The 21157-nt window shown below is 40.6% G+C and overlaps 1 protein-coding gene and 1 long non-coding RNA gene across 4 annotated transcripts; both read right to left on the bottom strand.

The window, feature by feature from the left end:
• Positions 1-2557: 2557 nt before the first annotated feature.
• Positions 2558-4450, bottom strand: LOC308101827. Of its 2 annotated transcripts, none has more exons than XR_013934567.1 (3): positions 4337-4450; positions 3272-3423; positions 2558-2693 (listed from the first exon to the last, which is right to left on the bottom strand). It is a non-coding gene; the product is annotated as an uncharacterized lncRNA (long non-coding RNA). The 2 variants fall into 2 exon arrangements; XR_013934568.1 differs by lacking the exon at positions 4337-4450 and adding an exon at positions 3943-4303.
• A 3953-nt stretch (positions 4451-8403) lies between these two features.
• coro1b (coronin, actin binding protein, 1B) lies at positions 8404-20269 on the bottom strand. 2 transcript variants are annotated; one of them, XM_080451546.1, is made up of 11 exons: positions 20113-20269; positions 17860-18065; positions 15904-16026; positions 15481-15610; positions 13499-13680; positions 12265-12384; positions 11731-11835; positions 10617-10762; positions 10426-10483; positions 9961-10275; positions 8404-9882 (listed from the first exon to the last, which is right to left on the bottom strand). In XM_080451546.1, the coding sequence occupies exons 2-11, from the start codon at positions 18061-18063 to the stop codon at positions 9760-9762; spliced, it is 1506 nt and encodes a 501-aa protein (XP_080307672.1). In that variant the 5' UTR covers positions 18064-18065; positions 20113-20269; the 3' UTR covers positions 8404-9759. The 2 variants fall into 2 exon arrangements, with proteins under 2 accessions (XP_080307672.1, XP_080307673.1); XM_080451547.1 differs by having other exon boundaries at positions 19784-20269.
• Between the last annotated feature and the right edge of the window lie 888 nt (positions 20270-21157).

A 21157-nucleotide genomic window follows, 5' to 3' on the forward strand; every position in this document is an offset into this window, starting at 1 on the left:
GAAGTCACATTATCAGTGACATGATCAGTGACTTCACCTACAGACAGGTGAAGTCACATAACAGTCTGGTGACAGTGCACCAGACGAAATCACACATCAGAAACATTTGCATATAATATTAGAGCAGAAAAACAACAATGAAATACAAAACAGGAAAGTTTATCATTTTGCTACAAATAGGAAGACTACCCATGATAATGTTTAAAGAACCATGATGCCTACATCAGAGACAATGACAGAAAAAGGGAAATGAGTTGCATTTAAGGTGAATATCCCAAATAATTCCTTTCGTAAGAGCCTTTCCGTGGTGTGTGTGCAATTGGAATGGGGTCACCAAAACAGTAAGGGTCATCCTGTGGGGATGAAAGTGCGTGAAAAGTCCATACTTCCTTACTTCCAAACAGTACTTTTCAAGACTTGTTTTTATGGACCAAAGTGTTGAACAGGACTTTTTCTTTCTTTCTTTCTTTTATCTCCCTAACTAAATACCATACTCTTACTTGCACCTGATAAGGAGGACTATCTACTGATTAGTGCCTGGACTATTCATGGAGTGCAACATATTTTCCATTTGGTGTTTCCTGGTGATTTTTGATGTGCATTCATTGTTCTGTTTTGAGGGTCTGTTCACCATTCCAGGGTTGGGTTGTTTGTCTGTGACCAGCCTCCCCTCCCCCTCCTTTTGCTGTATATTGTGGTTTGTACACAAAAATATAAAAAGTAAATAAATACATTAAAAAAATAAAATAGAAAAAAAGAAAGCAGAAGAAGATTATTTACTTAAATAATAATAATAATAATAAATTGTGAGTTGTGAGTTATGATATGTGGTGTTTTATTGTGGGTCAGAGGAAAACACACACATGAAGTTCATTTAATTTATTAACTCCTTTATGTACATGTCAAACATCCTATCAGCAGGTCCAAAATTAAAAAGTAGACTGGACCATTCACAAGTTCATTGCTCATGAAAAGATCAATGTAATGTTTTTGTTACATAAGCAGTAAAACCTGGTGTTAATTTATGTTAACTATGAGAGTGTACAAATGTAGGCAAATAAAATCTTACTGTTCATTTGGTTACATTTGTACACTCAGAGTTAAATTAATACTGAGGATTGTACTGTGTAAGGACACAGTCATAACAACATTAGACCAGCAGCCTCATTTAACCCCTCAAGTCTTTTACTCTAAGAATGAAAAACCAAGTGGCAAAAGAGAGTAGTTCCAATGTCAAGCATATCTGGCTGGAAACTAAAATCTGGCTGGTTTACTGTTGTTAAGCATAACAAAAAGACAATTTGCCCTCCAATTACATTACAGTCCCTCTCAACAAAATGTGTAAAGCAACATACATTAAAAATTTAGCATTTACATGGCATATTTCTCTTTCTTAGGCCTACATTCACACATGCACATGTCGACTGCAGAGGAAACCAGCACCAATCTGCTCATCGGGGGCAGTTTTGCATATCAAAATCTTTTGTCAAGCATAAAAAATATACAGTTTGCCCACACACGACATTACAGCCACAATGAATGAAATAAAATGGTTAAGCATACATGATTCGCAGAATTAAACCAACTTGTTTTAATTTGATATTTCTTTCGTTTTTGCTTTTTAAACCGGTTTCTTTCCCCAATTTAGTCGTTATGCCAATTATTTCATCCCCACACGCATTTCTGTGTGCTGTCACTGCTGTTGTATCGTACTGACTCACCTGCCAGTGAGAGCCTCTACTCGTCCCGCCCAACACTCCCTAACCTCGCGTCACCAGACTTTCCACCTCTGCTGACAGGCGCCGCCCCCGCAGTGACAAATATCACCCTCCCCGCCAAGGCTTCCCTCCCCCAAAACAAAGGCCAATTGTGTTCGTATCGCTCGACAAAGCCGGATGCGCCAGAGTGGATTGAAACCAATGTGGGCAGCTACTTTACAAGTACGCCGCCCAAGCACCTTCCTTTTGCACAATTCTAAAGCCTGCATCACAATCATCCTGGCTCACCTCTGTCTTTTGCTCTATAGGCTCATGTATGTGTTCAAAACGCAGTCAGATCACTGTCCTTGTTGTCAGTTGTCTTTTCCTCGGACCAGATGGCACTCCCGGAGAACTGCTTTAGGTCTATCAACAGGCCAGTTCCTCCACTCGCTCCTCCTCCACTCTCCCTGTTTTCCTCCTCCTCCTCCTCCTCCTCATCCTCCGTCTCCTTACCTTTCTCCGCTGACCCGCCCTCTGCCCTCCCCATCACCTCTCGCTGGCCCCTGAGTTTTGCCAGCTCCCTCAGGTCACAGCCATCCAAACTGGAGTAGTCATCCGATGTCGATGAGTCTTCATCTTCTCCCTCTCTCTCATCTCTGTCGTCCTCCTCTCCTGCCTCACTTTCACCCCCCCGGCTCGCCCTCTCCACATCTCTCCCTCCACCACGGACCTCATGCATTTCCTCTCCGTCCTCCTCTTCGTCATTCCGAGGCCACAAGTGAATCCCAAGGCAGGACTGCAGCCCCATGGCTGCACCCCTCACACGGTCCCTGACCCCTCCCTCCTTATACACCATACGGCGGACAGTGTACTGTCCGTCGGCGTCCCTGTTCAACTTCTTGTAAAGGAAGATAAGTGCCAAGATCAGGACGAAAAGGAAACACAATAATAATAAAACCGTTCTGTCTGTTGCGTCTGTTGCGTCTGACATGCCTACAAGACAGGGAGAAGAGAGAAAGAAAAAGAAAAAATAATGATTGTATTTCTTTTACTTCTGGTCGAGGACGTTGATGAATAAATAATTGATTTAAAATGATAAAAAGGATCTTGGGATCCACAATGGCGTGGTTCCAATGTGGATCTTGGACTTCATGTGGCTAGTCTGTGACGTCTGTCATCTATGACATATTTATCTATGACGTGACGTATGACTCCATATTTGGGCAAGGTTTCAGCCCGATCAAAGCCCCCATTGACTTCCATTATAAAAAGTTAAATATTTCACAAACATACACAAAATTGGTGGAGGTATTTCTTTGGTCTACTGTACTGTGCATATGAAGTTTGCACACTGATCAGTCCAGGGGTTTGCGAGATTAGCTCTGGACAAACACACACGCACGCACCCACCCACCCACCCACCCACCCACACACACACACACACACACACACACACACACACACACACACACACACACACACACACACACACACACAGCATGAACTTATCTGTATGATCAAAGACTTGATCTAAATGATTAGGTCAGATGAGCTGTAGAAATATTCTGTACCTTCTCACGAAGTTTTCTGCAAAATGAAATAAATCCTAATGGTGTGACGTGGCAGTTCTGTATTGAATTCTGCTGTTGAAATCCAACTTCTTTCAAAGAAAATGTGATGTATTCCTCAGGAGGACATTCAATGGAAGATGTATATCCAGGATCTGAAAAAAATATGTTCTTGTTTAGAGAGGTAACAAAGTAAATTCCAAGGTAATTGCTGCTGTCAGTAACCAACTTTGGATGTCCTATCATATCCTATATCAAAATTGGCTAATGGGTGGGCCGCCGGCCGGCGGACAGCCCTGTCTCTATGACTCAGACATAACCGTGCAATGAGAGGATGTCACTGTAACTCAACCATGCAATATCTTTGGCAATAACATAAATAGCGGCATCAGTATGAGATTCACTCAGTGAGGCTCTGGCTGTTGATCTCATATTGATTGCGGTTATGCTTTAAAATCTTAACCCAGTTAATTCTGACAGTAGCACCTTCAACTTTTACCACAGTACTGATGAAAGTATGTCCTGATGGCACTGAAATGCAATTGCATCTTTTCTAATATCACACGATCCTCCACATTAAAATACCTTCTGATCTTATAACATACAGTCAGATGTATAATTGGAACATGTGATACTAGCAAACAAAAAATATAGTAACAGCTATAAATACTCACGTGTGTTGGAGACGTTGTACCACTACTTACACAGGATATCCAAGTATGACCCTAACTGTGTGCATGACTAGAAACTGTAAGAGACAGGAAACCAGCTCGCACACGCTCGCACACAGTTTTGCTGGTTTCCTGTCTGAATGTCAATCAGTCAGCCCAAAATGTAGTTGCATGCGGATATACACCACCACAGTGAAAAACATTTTTAGATATAAAATATAATATAAATATTTGTATTTATAAAATACGTATAATATACTGTTATTAAATAAGTTTGAGGCTGAACAAAAAAATATAGTTTGACACACAAAACATGAATTCAGGACAATTAACAACAATGAACAACAAAAAAGATAGCATATGAGTATAGCAATTCAAAATATCAAAAGATTCGTACCTAATTTGTTGGCCTTTACTTTCAGGAGATGATATGCGGTGACAGAGGCAGAAGACTCTGATCTGTGTGGGTATGAGAATACATCTGAGTATATACTGTGTAGTAGAGTGTGTGTGTGTGTGTGTGTGTGTGTGTGTGTGTGTGTGTGTGTGTGTGTGTGTGTGTGTGTGTGTGTGTGTGTGTGTGTGTGTGTGTGTGTGTGTGTGTGTGTGTGTGCGCGCACGTGTGTGTGGGCTGGTGAGAGAGAGGGTGTGGGGGGATGTATAGACTGGTAGATGGTGATCTGGGTGCTGATAGGTGGAGAACAGGAAGGAGGGCTGGTAGATTTTGAACAGTAAGTGTGACAAATCAATGTAAGATGTTTGGTGCAAACATGTAAAGACTAACATGTAAAGTGCACCGGAAGATAAAAAAAACATGACAGAATTCTTCTTCAAAATCCTAGATACCAGTTCAACAGTTATAAACCAAAGTAAAAAAGTTTTACAAGCCTACAACAAAAACACTGAATGAATCAGTATTGATGTTAGAGCAGGCCTTGTGCGTTGGATACCACATCTACGTGAAAGTAAAAGTAAAAGTAAAAAAGTAAAAATGTACTCTTTCAGAGTTAAATCAATGCTGGATTTGTCTGTGTATTTTAGACTGTCATCTGCCTATCAGAACAGTACCTAATGTAATCATTTCCTTTGTATTTTCATTGTGGTGCCAGTCAAAACCATGAACAATCCAGACTTCTCAGGCCATCTGATACAACATTCTGCACCACATATCTGGAACAAACTCCCAGAAAACTACAGCCTTCAGTTATTTTAAATCAAAGCTAAAGTCCTTTGTTTGCTTCTGCCTCTTACAGAGTTTTTTTTTAAAATAATTTCAGTTCTGTAATTGTATTCTCTTATTTGTATGTTTTCTTTTGGTCTTTTTGATTATTATTCAAATGTCCTTATATTATTTGCTTTAATATCTCAATGCTTAATGTTTTTGTAATGTACTTTAAATTGGCTTTTTGTTGAAATGTACTATCTGTCTTTCGTGGGGTCGCTACGCTACCCCCTCCTTTCTGAAGCGCGCCCTCACACTACTCGCTTCACTGCTCGAGTCCCTACCGCGAGGGCTCGCTCCACCAGCCCTCAACCACTTCTGACGCCAATGTAACTTTTCGCACCTCTAGCTGGAATTGAACCCCAGTCCCCAGACCGGCAGTGAACAGAGGCAACGCCAGGAGAGCTACATCAGTTGCCTCAACAGTGCCTCACAAGTGGGCACACCAACAGAAGTAAACAACTTACTGGCACTATCCCACCTAGGAACACGAAGAAGTAACCTCATGGCATCGTCGTATGCGCCACTCTAAAAGGCACAACCGCACCAATGCAACTAGTCGCAACTCCTTGCAACACAACGGTTTTAAGGTCAACCGCACCAATGTGCAACTCCTTGCAACTGCCATTGGGGATAATGGTTGCAAGTGGTTGCAAGTAGTTGCATGTTGCAAGGAGTTGCATGGCGAATCATTGGTGTAGAGTGGCCTTAAGCCTTTGCATGCTTTTCACTTTGTAAGAGGACCATAGATGAGGGGCTGACATATTATGCTCTGAACAGTGCACATTTTACATTTACAGAACACATACACATTTCCTTAAAAGCATATTGGCCTGAGCATATATTTTGCGACACTGTCTGAGAGGGTATGTCCAAGATATGTAATATTTTAATTCCCTAGAAACACCCACACACATTGGATCTCAAGTCCAAAGAGTACAATGCTGTTAGGCTACATTCACTCAACGTTCACTGTGGCCAACACCTTGAGGCCTCAAAGTGCTGCAGGAGTGTTTCTGGTTTAGTTTTTTACTCAAAAGATTTCAAAAGTGTTTCATTAACTCAATTAACTCTTGCAAAGTATTCCACCAGTATAGGCATACATGGTGACCATGTATGCCTATACTGGTGGAATACTTTGCAATCCTTCAGTTCACATAAAAACATTGAAAACTGTCATGGGCTGTAGTTGTGAAGTTTTCACCTGACAGTGACAAAGACTAGGTTCAAAACAATGTTCAAGGCAATGCTATATACAGAATACATGAAACGGATTGACCACATCCTTTAGCTCTGTGGTCAGTCAGTTTCCACCCACCCTGTCACTCGCTAACTTACTTTTCAAACACTTGGAAGGAAATGGGGCTCATGCTATACTTTTACGTTTGATTTGTCCTCTGCTTTTAACACAACTCAACCCCATTTCAACAAGTTGGCTTTTAGAACAATTTAACTTGAATAACAATCTTGTGGGCTGGATTGATTACTTTTTAACAAATAGAACACACAGAGTGATGGTAAATGGAAATTTCGTTTGGCCACGTTTGCACCACCAACGGCTCCCCGCAGGATGTGTGCTTTTGCCTCTATTGTACAGTAGTAGTACACAAATATGTGTCGGAGCAAGTGTGAAAACACCTGTAGGACTATTTTAACCACTCAAGCCCTTTATACTTTGAATGACTAACAGCGAAAATAGCTGATGTACAATCTCACAACGCATTGCTGTGAGCTTGTAGATTGGCTATTTCCGCTATTCTTGGGGAAAACATTGTTTGAAAATATTTGAATTTATTTTGTTTTTCTATTTCTTTATTGATTTATTGATGTCTTTATTGATCATTAAGTAAAATCACATGTCACATACATACATTTGTAAAATGTATGAATGTCTGACCCACCATAATCAACAGGATAATGCAAAAAAGCCTACAGCGGTCCCTGATTTTAAGAAAACCTCTGGTTAATGAGACCAGCCAGGCATGCCATTTGGCCTACGCAAGACTTTACCTGCTGTGTGGTCATTGCCTGTTTGTTGCTTGGTACTAGTGTATGCTAGCCTGAGCTATGGTTAGGGAGCCTTAAGGTTAATTAAAAAACAGTTCTATGGAAATTGTCATGCTTCAGTTTGCACACCCATGAGAGATGCAGGTTGTATAACTAGAGTGTTACTTGTGTACATGCTGATTACCTTATTACTAATCTCTCAAGACAGATTCAGCAGCTCAGCAAAACAATAACATCATTTTATGGAATTGTGCCTAAGAACTGTATACTGGTGCTTTGAAACTTCAGTAGTTCTTACTTAGAATTTCTTACTTGCGTTTTACCTTATTTATAGGAGTAGTTCACCCAACAAATTACTTAATTCTATAAATTACACACTACATGAAGCATTGAATTCATGGAGATTTGTTTATGTCGCATTCCTAAGCCAAAAATGTGACAACCGGCGGTCTCTCCGGTAAGAGACTCAAAGCATTATAAATGTAACTGTGTTGTTTTACATTCTTTTGCCTAATAAAAATTTCAATCAATCAATCAATCAATCAGTCTTCTTTGAGTCTCCTACCGGATAAATTAGCATCTTTTCACCGGTCATCAAATTATTGGCTCAGGAATGCGACAAAAATGAAAAAATCTCAAATCTCAATTTAATGCTTCATGGGGTGTGATATTGATAGAAAACAAGTCATATTTTGGGAACTACTCCTTTAATCTAGTGTGGTTTTTTAAAGTCCTGATTATTTGCGCAAATGATGTCTATTTTCCGTTTGTGAAATGTGACACGATGAATGCCTTGTCTACTGCAAACCAAATCTACATAAGGATACAAAAATAGTAACATGAACCTGAACCTAAACAGTGAACCTTAAAGGGTTAGTTGCATATTTAAATTTAAGTTAACTAGCAGAATGTGATTAACTAGCAGCATTCATTTGGCCATATCCTACTGGCTTTGAAGAAATATACTGTATATATACTGAAATATATATCATTTCATCTTCAAAACGTTATGCATTTCTGTGAAAATGTCCAGTATGTTAACCCTAACCCTTTCACATAGAGGGAACTCTATCTTACTGTACCCTAATAAAGCAAACAAAGCTACTCTCGTTAGTCAATATTTGGATTATTGCTGACCATTCCACAAAAGTGAAAACTACTTATGTAGTACAATCTGACCTATGAGTAAATTCACCATAACTCCACGAACAGGTCGTTCATACAAACAGAACAAAAAGAGGAACACATGTTTATTCAGTTTGTACAGAGTATCTATCATTTGCTACTGGTTTACAACCACAAAGAAAGAATTAAGTGTCATACAGTCAGTGCATAAATGAATTTCATTTTAAGCTACCCAATAAATCAATCACTCCTGACATGGAATGTAAAGGTTACAGTATCATTGATTATAAAGAGTGAGGTAACAAATGAAAAAGGATTAAAAAAAAGAAAATATAGTGTAACACAAAAAATATATATTTTTGCTGTTCTTTCAAAATAGCTTCTAGGAGCTTTAAATCAGGAAATGTGAAAGCAACAGCTGTGGCAAAATTAAGCCATAAGACTATAATGTAGGTGCTTAACTTGTTTCACTTCATTCACATTGTAAAAATGTCTCACTTCATTGTCACTTCCTTTTTTCAGTGCACTGGAATCACTTATTGAACCGTCTGAATATTTGTTTTAACTCACATGGTCAAAAGTCAGTAACAGGTTTCTTGCACCAATATAAATCACTAGAGTTTAGAATGTTAATTCTTATGATGCAGACCTTTCTGTACTTCGTTTACCCATGTGAGGTTACAGAAATCTAACCTCTGTGACATCGCATTTGCAAAGTTGTTCTCTCGATACAGCGAGCACAAATGCTACCTTCTGTTTGAACATAAAAAAAGACCACACAGATTTACAATATACACATGATTTCAACTACATATTCATCAATTCTCATTCACGTCCCACTATCAGCGTCATTGTTGTCTATTGGCAGACAGATGTTCCTACCCATCATAACGTTTATGAAATGATAATAATAAAAAAGCACAAGCCAAAAATTAATGAGCCCACGTATGGTATGACACAATGTTCAAATTCAGCAGCTTATCAAACATCCCTAATGGATTCAAGATATGTATCCATTAGTGATGTTTGTGCCATTCAGGGTGCCACATCAAACATTGATTCAGAGGTAACTGCAGTACCGCTGTGATGTGTAAACTTTACCAAAGTCCATCAAAATTATGATTTACCCAAGCTATTCATACATTTAAATCCAAAAGCTGCTCTATATGCACTCACAAGATGTTATTTTAATGCGCTAATAAAAAAATGCATTTAAGTTACAGTATATGCAGTTGACATCCCTTTTCCCTCACAGCCTATCAAAGAATCATGGAAACATATTGTGGTCTTTAGTCCTTCACTATCGTTGACCTTGTTCTAGGCAACTGTGATTCACAGTTACAGTAAGTCACTAACCTACACTTCAAACTACAATCTCCAACACGCACAGCTTAAGGTACTGTTGATTCTAGTAAGGCTATGGTCTATGGAGTTTAGGAAGAATGCCTCTTTGGGCTCCCTGCTGTTCATACATCCCCGTCTTCAATGCGTGCCAACTGCCGCTCCAGCAGCTCGATTCTCTGGCTCTGAGCGAGCACCACCGCACGCAAGGCCTTCATCTCTGCTAGCAACTCGTTCAACACGTCGTCCTGAAAGCGAGATGAAACCTAAGTAAAGCCTCACAAACTAGGGTAAAATAATGAAGCCTTCTTTTGTCATTCACCCACCTCTCTCTTTGGCCGCTCCATCCCGTCCGTCTCTTTGGCCACCTTGGGCTGTGGCACGACCTCCACTTCCGTTTCCCTGGTTGTTGTGGGGGCAGTAGCGTTACCCGCTGTTGGCTGGGTTGCCCCAGAGTCTTGTGAAGCCACCCTGGGCTTGCCCCTGAGGGGGTCTCTGTGCTTGGAGGGTGGTGCACTGTACCCACCACTCAGGGACATCAACAGGGGCGGGGCATCCTGCCCAGCAATCCACTCCTCCGCCAAGAGAGAAGGCTCCATGCTGGCTGTGTCTGGGTAGAGGTCTCCTTGGAACAGATCTGACTGGGGTCACAAGGGTCAATTGAATCAGAAGAGTTAACTGTGCACTTTGAATGCAATGCTGTGCATATTGCATTTGTGTGCTGATATTCATGTTCCATTATCCATAATTCCTAACATGTTTTCTTTTATTGGTGTGGAGTCATAGCTTACCTTTCGTGGTACAGTCATGGAGATTGGTTCAACTTTCCTTTCATGCAGCTTGAAAAACCTGCAAAAAGTGCAAGAGGAGATTGTGGCACAAATGTGCAAGGTTGTGAAAGAATGAAGTGCAAAGGATAACATGATGTGTAATATCCAGGAATAACAACATATACAAAATATCTCAGAAAAAAATTGCTCACCTGGCAATTTCACACTTGTTCACATCTACACCTCTTTTACTGAGAAAACCTGAACCTCTCTGAGGCTCCTTGCTGCTATACAAGCTGAGGAAATGAAGGTATGGTGACTCATCTGTCACCTCAAAGTACCGGATGGTGCAGTCGCCCTGAATGAGAGGGACAGATTGGTAGGTTGGATCATGAATAAAAGAGACACCTTGGTGACAACAACTGAGTGAAATAATGAAACACTTCATTGTTGATGATCATCATAGTCTATGGACAATATTATCGATATAACACATTGACAATGAAAATTCCCCGTTCTGTCTATTTCAAACGTTCTGTGTTCTTACAATTCCCATGATGCACTTCACAGGCGATTACCGGCCATACATGTTTACACGGTCTCTGGCTGCCATTCCATCAACCTGATTTATATTCTTTGAAGTTAAAGGAGAATTTTGGACAAAAGTTTTCTTACCTTTTCTATGACGTTATGATATCTTAGGATGAATGGTACAGTAGAAAAATGTCATAACTCCACCCCTGAGCCACCACAGCTTAAAAGGTGCGCGGATAGGCCTTAGGTTAGATCACATATTTTAATAGCTTTTTTTTCTTTTCTTTTTTTGTGAGATCTGACGTTCATAGTGACAGAACACTATGCAACCAAAAAAAATAATAATAAAAAAAACAGAAGTCTCGCTAGACGAGATTGAAATCTCGAGATTTCAATCTCGTCTAGCGAGACTTCTGTTTTTTTTTTTTTCTTTTTTTTTTTTGGGACAGTGTTCTGTCACTATGAACGTCAGATCTCACCAAAAAAATAATTAAAAAAAGCTATTAAAATATGTGATCTAACCTAAGGCCTATCCGCGCACCTTTTAAGCTCTGGCGGCTCAGGGGTGGAGTTATGAAATTTTTCTACTGTACCATTCATCCTAAGATATCATAACGTCATAGAAAAGGTAAGAAAACGTTAGTCCAAAATTCTCCTTTAAGGTCACGATTTTGCCATAAATGGTGGAAAAGGACAATGTCACAGCCAATGTATGAATGTATGTTTTGTTGTCTGAAAAATAAAGACAAAGTAAAAAAAAAATAAAAAAAAAGAAGCTAAATGTGAATGTACCTTTCCACACAGGTAGACCATATTTGTATCGGGGTCGTAGTAGGGCTGAAGAACCCCATTGCTGGTGTCCATCTCCTGAACTGCCATTGGCTCGGAGAGATCTTTCTGCATGAAAAACAAAAACAAGCTCAAGCTGATGTAATGTCCATAGCACAGTTCTGTGCCCCCCCCCCCCACCCCCCCACCCCCCCCTCATAAACACTGTACCCCTGAAACCGATAATCTCTCCAGAAGTAGGCTGAGTGCGTGGCATAGTTCACTGAGACCAACTCGGACTTTGAGACAAATGCAGTTTGGAAAACTGCATGTAAAAAAAATATATATATATATATATTCTATATATTATTTTTTTACATGCAGTGTCGCTATTTTTTCTCTCCAAATAATGCAAACCTCATTAATAGGATGTGCTTTGATAAATGTGCTTTCATTCAATATTCATCTGGGTTTACTGATGCCCAGCAGTTTCTAGTGGATACCACGTATATCTCCAAAATATAAACAGATCAGGTGATGGAGTCATACAGTACATACCGTGTCCCACAGAGCCACCTGTCTCTCACTCATACGGCTGAAGCCTGTAGTCAGAATCTTCCCATCGTTAAGGAACACGGCTCTCATTGGCCTGGTGCCATCGTGGACCTTCTCTCTCACCTAAGAGCCAAGTTGCATACATGAGAGGATTGGGGTCAATTAGTGTTTGTTATAGTTGTGTGTAACGGTACACACACATTTCAGGTTGGTTCGGTTTTAAGGTTTGTGGTTAGTTTTTTTTGTTATTTTTTATTTTATTGTTATAACATTTTAAAGTAAACAATATTCAATATATAATATATAAAAAATAAATACTAACAAGCAAATAGTAAACATGTTGGTCCCCACCAGCTACAAATAATAAATATAAATTGGGACTCCAAATTCTGGGTTTCGTAATTGATCTCAAACAGCAATCAAGAGGCTCTCTGTGTGTGCAGGCACACTGACAGCTATAGAAAATGTATATTACGTTGATAGATGAGTTGATATGAAATAAAATAAAACAACGCACAAAATGGACATTTATAAAAGGCTGATACATAAGCACAATAAACGCCTACTGTAAATGTGACCTAAAGTAATTAATAATCACGGTAGGCAAGGAACTTTGCCGTTTCTCCCTCTGACACGTTGGTAGATCAGCATGGAAAGCCCAAAAACTCATATAGTTCTAAACTCCTTTCAACACAGAGGATTTTACTGGGTGGCTGTTGCAGCTTGGTGTGTGTGCTTAGTTATGTTCGTTTGAACGTGGATTGGAGTTCTGCATGCAAAACAAGTCTGCTGTTGGGAGTTTTTTTTTGCATTTGTTTGGTACACGTGTAAAAATGGCTCGGTAGCAATAGTTGTACCCCTAGTTTGTTGCATGGTGCTTGTATGCTGCGTGCTGTGTCTTCTATTAAATGGTGAATTTTAAGTATTTATGCTGATGAGTAAGGAGAGTTGCTCCCATTTATTTAGTTCAACTTTTAATCCTGGCTTATTTGCTCCTAATTTAGTCCTCACCAATAACCTGCAGGTGTAAACAGCTACCTTCCCTGAGGTCCACGCTATATTCCCCAGACAGTTCCTATTGCTGCTAAACAGGTGAGGCTAGTGCGGAAACAAGCACACTGACAATAGTGTTTGTCAAAGTGCCCGGCACTGCTGCCGGGAATCGAACCCGGGTCTTACCACTTGGATATCCCCCAATTATATTTATCTGTATACACAGAGACAGAAGTATAGTCACCTTGAGGACGGTACCCCTTCGGGGATCAATGACACGTAGAGCCTTGTCCTTGCTGACAGTGCAGATGGCACTGCCATCCTTGTTCCAGCAGACGCTGTAGATCATGTCTGGGTGTGCGTCGCTCAACTGGTACACAAGCTCTCCCGTGCCAACATCCCACACACACATCAAATTATCACAGCCTAGGTGAGTGAGGGAAAGAGAGAGGGAGGGAGAGAGACGACGAGCATGGTTACTTATTCTTCAAATTCGCCATTAACCACAGCTTTCAATAAGCTTGCTGCAACATAGCATTGTGAATAAACGTGAACATGAAACACAACATTGCATTATGAGAGCTACCAAACTATAAAAGCCTAGTTAATGTGAATGCTTCTAGCGTGAGGTTTTACAGTGCATTGCTACTAGCAGCATGGGTAAAACCATAGGTCTACTTGGGTTCTTAAAACTACAGCTGGTTTCCTCTCCAGATTGAGAGAAGTAGCATTATAGCATCACATTGTATAGCCCTTTCCCACTATGTTAATACAGTAGCTACTAGCTAGATTATTGACTTGGCTTTGGTGTAAAATAGTGAGTAAACACAGACCATGTCTATGTCATATATGATCTACAGTTACGTGTCAGTGTATGTAACACACTAATTTTGCCTCAACTTATTTTGAATAATTGTAATTATCGGAAAATGGGGTTTAGAAAAATCACAGGGTAAATTAAATGTTCTTTATTTCTCTCCTATATGGATTTTCAGACCCCAGTTAGTCATATAACATTTAACATCAAGAGGGCAAATTCCTTATGTATATGATAATATACTTTTTTATGTGACCCTTAACTACATTGTGCTTTTAACTAGTATTGCATACTGCTAATTGCAGAAGAGAGAAATTCAATTCCTTGCCTGTATAATGCAGGAGGGATTGAGTTGGCTGTCATAGAACACCAACTGAAAAAGCTAAGAGCCGAGCCCTCAACTCTCACTTTATGTTAGTTTGGTCTAATGTCAAATGTGGATCAGAATTATTTTTATTGCCAGGTAGGCTAGCACACACAAGGCAGGCGTCTCTCTGAGGTTGGTGCATTACACTAATTACACAGTAAGTTCTCAAAAATATTACGGTAACGATAAAAATAGGAACTAAAGACAATGAAAACAGAGGCAATATGGGAAATATTAGTAAATAAATATGCATTATTTCACTTGTACTAATACACAGAAGCCAACAGTATATACTTTCAGCTTTGCACTCGTTTGTATTACATACACAGGACTACAAGTCCACCCTCAAATCTGTGTGCCTGACTGATCTATATGGGTCATAGTCGAGCCATGCCTGTATAATATAATTGTGCTGTAAATTATGGGGAATATTAATTAAACAAACTGTGATAATAGTTGAACTTGTAACAAACTTAAAATAAATATATATATATATTATATATATATACATAATGTGCAAAAAAAAACGATCGCCAGGGGGCATTTCGTCTCTCTCGGGCCGCCACGCGTCGGAAAAACGGGCACTCCATGTTCAGTTTCTCACTTGTACTGGTTTCTCACATGTACTGTGACATACTGTATATACCTGTGTAAATATATATATATTTATTCATTTCCCCCCCCTACAAGTTTCCTCTATGGAAAATAATTAGAAGAATGTAATGGCAAACTTTCTGGATGACAATGTATTTACTTCATTTCCAATACAAACGTGCATTGTTACAATTTAGTAATTTAAAAAGTTGCAAGGGCAGAGTAGTAAATACCATGAATACCAAAAAAACAGGTATCGGTTCAGACTTTTGTTCGAAGTTACTTCCAGTTTATCAACAAGATGTTGATAAACTGGAATGGTGACTTACTACAATTATAAAAACTTGCAAACGTGCTACCTCTGACCTTGTCCTTAAAAATAGTCAAGTCAGAAAAAGCAGTCAGCATACCACCACACATGACAAAAGTTGAAGACAGCTGAGGTTACCTGCAGTTAGGAGAATGTTTAATGCTGTTGGATGCCATGCCAAGATCCCCACTCGTTTACTGTGACCCTCAAGGGTCACTGCAGCATCAGTGAGTGGAGCAGTCAGGCCCCCATCGGGAATGTGCCACACCTTCAAAGAAGACACCGGTGAAAACACACTTGATAGTAGAGAACTGAACTGCCTTTTATTTCACAAAATTCACATGGAGTAGTACAGTTGGAACCTTTAATACAAGAGAATGATCAGTAACGTTGTTGTTACAATGGCACGTCGTGAGCTTGAAGATCATCTATTTTCAAAACGTTCTGAACAATCTTGAAAATGGAATAACTTTGAAAATGTGAAATGCAAAACTTCTCTGAAGTGGGCCCCTGGCATTTTTAAGAATCACTGATAAAGACTGAGGCAAGACTGTTACCTACCTTTACAGTGCAGTCCTCTGAGGCACTTGCAATAATATTGTCATCATGAGGGCACCACTGGATGTCCAGCACAGGTGCAGCATGTCCACAAACAGTGGGTGAAGACTGGTCAATTCTGCCACTCTGTGGGGGAAAGAAGTGCCAAGACTTACAATAAATTCAAGAACCTTCCAGAACCGCTGATCCCCTGATATTATATGCCCATAATAGCCATATACTGATAACATCAGGTATCTCCATATATGGGAGAAGTGGGTATAAAAATAAATAGCACCCAGTGTTTAAAATAAATCTCAGAAACAGTGACAAAAAAAGTGCCTTGTCGTGCATATCTGTGAGCTTAGTGGGAAGTCGGTCGAATCAGCGGATCTCCAAAAAATATCAAAAATCTTTATATATGGAATAGCTGATATCATAATATGATGTCATATACTGGCCTACACACAGTACAATAGGTCTGGAATAACCGGCGTTGAGTCGGTCGGAATGTTGCTGTGGCAGCCCTAGTCAAAATGCATGAGGGAATCTTTGTACAGTTTGTGTGTTGGTCAGGGAATGTCCACTACACCACATTCATTTTCCAGGGATGTGTCCGTCCGTCTGTCCGTCCGTCCGTCCGTCCATCCATCCGTGAGCAGCTAATGTCCGGCATTGCTGGACCTATCAGCGTGAAAGTGTGCATACTCCTTCCGCCAAGTAAAAACCTCTGGCCAAAATGTTGTGTTTTGAACAAAAAGCCTCAAATCATGAACGCAGTGTCCAAATGCTGCACGCACATTCCCGCTAGGCCAAGGAAGAAATGCCACCCTACATTGTTCAAATTGGACACGCCGGCAATTTTGTCAGGTATATGTGACTGTGTCGTTGACTCATTTATGATATTGAGTTACATTTGATAATGTCTGTGTTTGGAGAAAAAAATAAAAAAAGTACTCTTTGGATAAATTAGTAGCCTGGTAAACCCTCCCTCCGGAAATCTCATTTCCATTTGATTCCAGGAGTGAGTCTGGCCTGATCGCCCATTCTGCAATATTGGCTGTGGGCTGGAGTTGGGCGGGAGTAATACCGTTGACTGACAACCCCTTCAGCCAATGATCGTTTTTCCCCTTCAGCCAATCAGCAGTTCACCAGACTAATGTGACGCAACGGGACTTTTGAGACGGCCATGCCCAAAAGGGGTTGCCTTATTCGGATACATGCCTGTCACTGCCCGCCCCTACCGGTTCTCAAAATTTTTATTTTTAAATAGGCTCTGTCATGATTAATTGACCACATATATGAAGTTAAACAACTAAATTCTATCCAAACGATAAGTAAATTCCGTGCCTCAAAATATAAGTTTGAGAGCTTTTTGCAGTAAAAAAATAGCGGAGATAACGGCCCACAGAAACAATGGCTGCCGTTCGTGTTTTGTCGGCTGCATTCAGGCTGCACTCGGTGCCATTCGGGCTCACTCGAACTCGCCACCTGATTGGCCAACTGTCGCTGTCAATCACAGAACGATGTGCGACGACGCTGATAGGCTCGGTTAGTTGGTAATTCCACTAGAAACTCCCACAATGGGCGATCAGGCCAGACTCACTCATGGAATCAAATGGAAATGAGATTTCCGGAGGGAGGGTATACCAGGCTAGATAAATTAGTACTTTTACCCTTTTACTGTCAGTTGATGCTTCATCGCCGGGGTGATTTGTTTATTTTTGGAACACAGTTCTTATATGACGCAATCCAAGCTCCACCAGCTCCACCAGCTTCCGCCCTCAGTCGCGTGCGTCACAGAAGGGGACCTTCGGTAGGCCAATCGACGCACGCGACTGAGGGCGGAAGCAATACAAAGGTATTGCGATACCAGTTGCTCCAATGAACTGCAGAGGCCAATGAGGTTTCTATATCTATGCTCCGGACAGCACCATTTCCTAGTCTATGCTGAGTTGATTGATGCTGCATGCGTCTCACCTTGTTAAGTGGCACAACAAGGAAGGCCCCTCCTCCGCCTGCTTCAATGATGACAGCGATGAACTTCGGGTTCACCGCACAAAGAGGACTGTCCCATGTCACACGGGAGACCCGGACATCATCTATGCAATGCTCCGACTTCCATGCCTGGGCGAAGACGTGACGAAACTTGCTCTGCCTGACCACACCTCTTCGGAAAGACATGACTGTGAAGAAAAATATGATGCTAGAATTACACAAATTCAGTGACTAGAAGAGAACACAGAATAGCGTATTAAGAAAGCGGTCCAACAGTCTTGCAACGACAAAAACTATGGAGCTAGCACAAAAACGAATTTCACCCACTGTTTTACACCTGTGATGTGATAATAAAGATGATTCTGAATATTGGGTCATGCATGTCAGAACAGTGCATGTCTTTGTCATATGTGCAAACCTTTACACCAAAAAATAAATAAATCAGTCCATAATTAACTTAAATCTATGTGTGATTCCGCCATCATGGCATGGAGGTGATCGTTTCGATTCAACAGATTCATGCAGTCACGAGACCAGCATCGTGATAATGATGAGGAAGCAAGTATTTTTCCTAAGCAGCAGCAGAATGTGAGGAAGTTGCAAAGTTCAAGTTATGGCTCAGTGGACAAAGAAAGGGCCATGACCCACCTAAAACAGTGGTTCTCTTCTCAACCAGTGGTCCGGGGACCACCAGTGGTCCTTCAGGGGGTTCCAGGTGGTCCCCAACTAAATGATGGAGAGTTGGTAACCAAATGGACCCTTATAGATCTTTAACTCTTGAGAGTGTAAAATGAAACCAAATGGTCCATTTGGTTTCATTTTACACTCTCAAGAGTTAAATTGTTAAACATCTGCATTACTTAATTAAATATTTTTTATTTTAGGGGTACCACATCAATACAGTATGGAATTGTGGACAAACTCGTATCCAATGATAACAAAATATTTTAAGTCTTGGGTCTGAGAGTCCAAATCTCATCAAATGGCTCAAATGCCGAATAAATAATGGACCTTGATATGAAAAAAGGTTGAAAACCACTGGCGTAAAACCAAAACATGGCAGGAGAACAAGGTGGGGGTTGGGCCCACAGAACTGACCACTGAGGAAGGGCAGGGGAGGAGAATGTAATTCTATACCCACGGGGGTGCCACCTAATGCTTTACAGTTGTCAAAGCATGCTACATTGTAGCATCTATCCAACGTGTTGCCATGTCTGCTTATTATAAGCGACTTTGGGGCTTGTTTTTTCTGTAAAGTTGCTTGGTTTTTTAGGCTCGTTTCTAAAGTGTAGTTGCTTGTTTCTTAATCTTGTCTAAACAAGCGGTTCTCAAACATTGTCATGGCAAGGACCCCCAGATTAATAGGTATTTGTCCGTGCCCCCCCCCATCTAAAAATATTGTATGCCAGCCTTGCCAGGGACCCCCGTATCAGATTTGTGTTCAAAATATTTCAAAGATATTCCAAAATCCCAATAAATATTTTTGAAAATAGCGGATGCAGATCCACAAGCTCACAACGGATGCGACGCGGTGTGAGCTTGTAGATAGGCTATTTTCAAATAGCCGTTGCTTCTTTTGGGGCTTGTTTTCATAGACCTGGTTGCATGTTTCTCTCGTCAAATCTGGCAACAATGCATCTATCTAACGTGTGATAAACGAGGCCTCGTTTAGGCACAGAATCCAGACTGGTTAGTACGTAGAGTAAAATGGAAGAGAACAGGCTTAATAATCAGTATATAATAGGTGCAGCTCATCCGGAAGAATGAGAAAGGTGGGTTTATTGTATTAAGAGTGACTGGGTGAGCATTTGCAACAACAAAAAGGACAATCCTAGAATATAGGTTGGACAAGGAAAACACCCAAAACCAGACAGTTTGGCAGATCGCTGATGTTCAAGTACTGTACCTCCTTGGTTTTAAGCAACCTCTCCGGGAAAAAAAGACGCCAAAAAGACTCGATCGTGAGAACAGGAGGCCAATAAAAATAATCCGTAAATGTAATCCTTCCCTATATGTTGGAGACTAGGCGACTATAGCCGAGCGACCGAGCACACGGCGAGAGACACAGCGAAAAAAACACAAGTGTCGCCTGTTTATTGAATGAGTTAAAGCCTATGATAAAAAAAATCCTCACGACGGAGTAATGTCCATTTTTTTCCCTGCAGGCCTGACTGTAGCCACCAGTTCGGTAGTGCATGTGTTGTCGATACCGTGAATGATATATAAAAAGCTAACCTGCAATGGCATGCCCCCCTATACGTGCTTCTTCCGAACCAAATGTCGGGCCGACAGACAGAGGAGAGCGAACGATCGATGGACGAGATGAGGGGATTGGGCAGTGAGATGAGACGAGATGGGGGAGAGATGCTGACTACGGTGCGCAGCAATGACAATGAATGTTGTTAGCGTTGCCAGATTTCGAGAGAGAAGTACGCAAACAGGTCTAGGAAAACAAGTCCAAAAGAAGCCATTTAGGTCACACACATGAGCACTTTAAAGTTTAAAGTTTAAACCTATTTGCGTATTTGAAAATAGCCGATCTACATGCTCACAACGCGTCGCATTGTGAGCTTGTAGGTCCGCTATTACTATTACTCTCTTGAACTAAAATGTGGAACATTTGGAATGTTTTATTTTACAACACAAATGCTCCCTGGGCACAAAACATTTTCATGAAAATATTTGAGAACCAGACAGTGGTTTAAAGAAAAAAAAGGGGGAAAAAAGAAAGCAACCCTAAATAAGCAACTACACTTTAGAAACAAGCCCCCCCCCAAAAAAAAACGCAACCCGCAACTACCAATATTTACAAGCAACCTTACAGAAAAAACAGCCCAAAGTCGCCTATAATAAGTGGACATGGCAACACTGCTTGTTCGTGTTGGAATGATTGTTGTCTACACGTCCCATTCCCGGAAAGGACCGCCGCGATGCGATTGGCTAGTTGGTGCACTGTTCTGTAGCGTACACGGAAAACAAAATCATGACAGAACTTGGATGATGATGATGATGATGATGGTGATGGTGATGGTGATGATGATGATGTGATGATGATTTCTACAAATATTTATTTTTCCTTTTTTCATTCATAATGTGTATCCATTGTTGTATTATTTATGTTGCCAAATAATTGATGTTTATTGTTTTATTTTATGATTACTTTGTATTTTTTGTTGTTAAATGAGGTGAGATTAACTTTATAAAGGGATTTTTTAAATCATTGGTTCTCAAAGTGGGGTCCGGGGGCCTCCAGGGGTCCTTGAGGGGGTTCCAGCAGGGA

This window comes from Gymnoscopelus braueri (assembly GCF_963280865.1).
Source record: "Gymnoscopelus braueri genome assembly, chromosome: 15".
Taxonomy (NCBI): domain Eukaryota; kingdom Metazoa; phylum Chordata; class Actinopteri; order Myctophiformes; family Myctophidae; genus Gymnoscopelus; species Gymnoscopelus braueri.

What these genes read in the sequence shown, in the direction of transcription:
- coro1b (XM_080451546.1), bottom strand. Translation starts at nt 18,063, where the DNA reads ATGTCTTTCCGAAGAGGTGTGGTCAGGCAGAGCAAGTTTCGTCACGTC. An exon ending in TGGTCTACCTGTGTGGAAAG is followed by an intron (nt 10,763 to 11,730) that starts GTACATTCACAT and finishes CCTCTCATTCAG; the next exon opens with GGCGACTGCACCATCCGGTA. An exon ending in TGGAGCGGCCAAAGAGAGAG is followed by an intron (nt 9,883 to 9,960) that starts GTGGGTGAATGA and finishes TCTCGCTTTCAG; the next exon opens with GACGACGTGTTGAACGAGTT.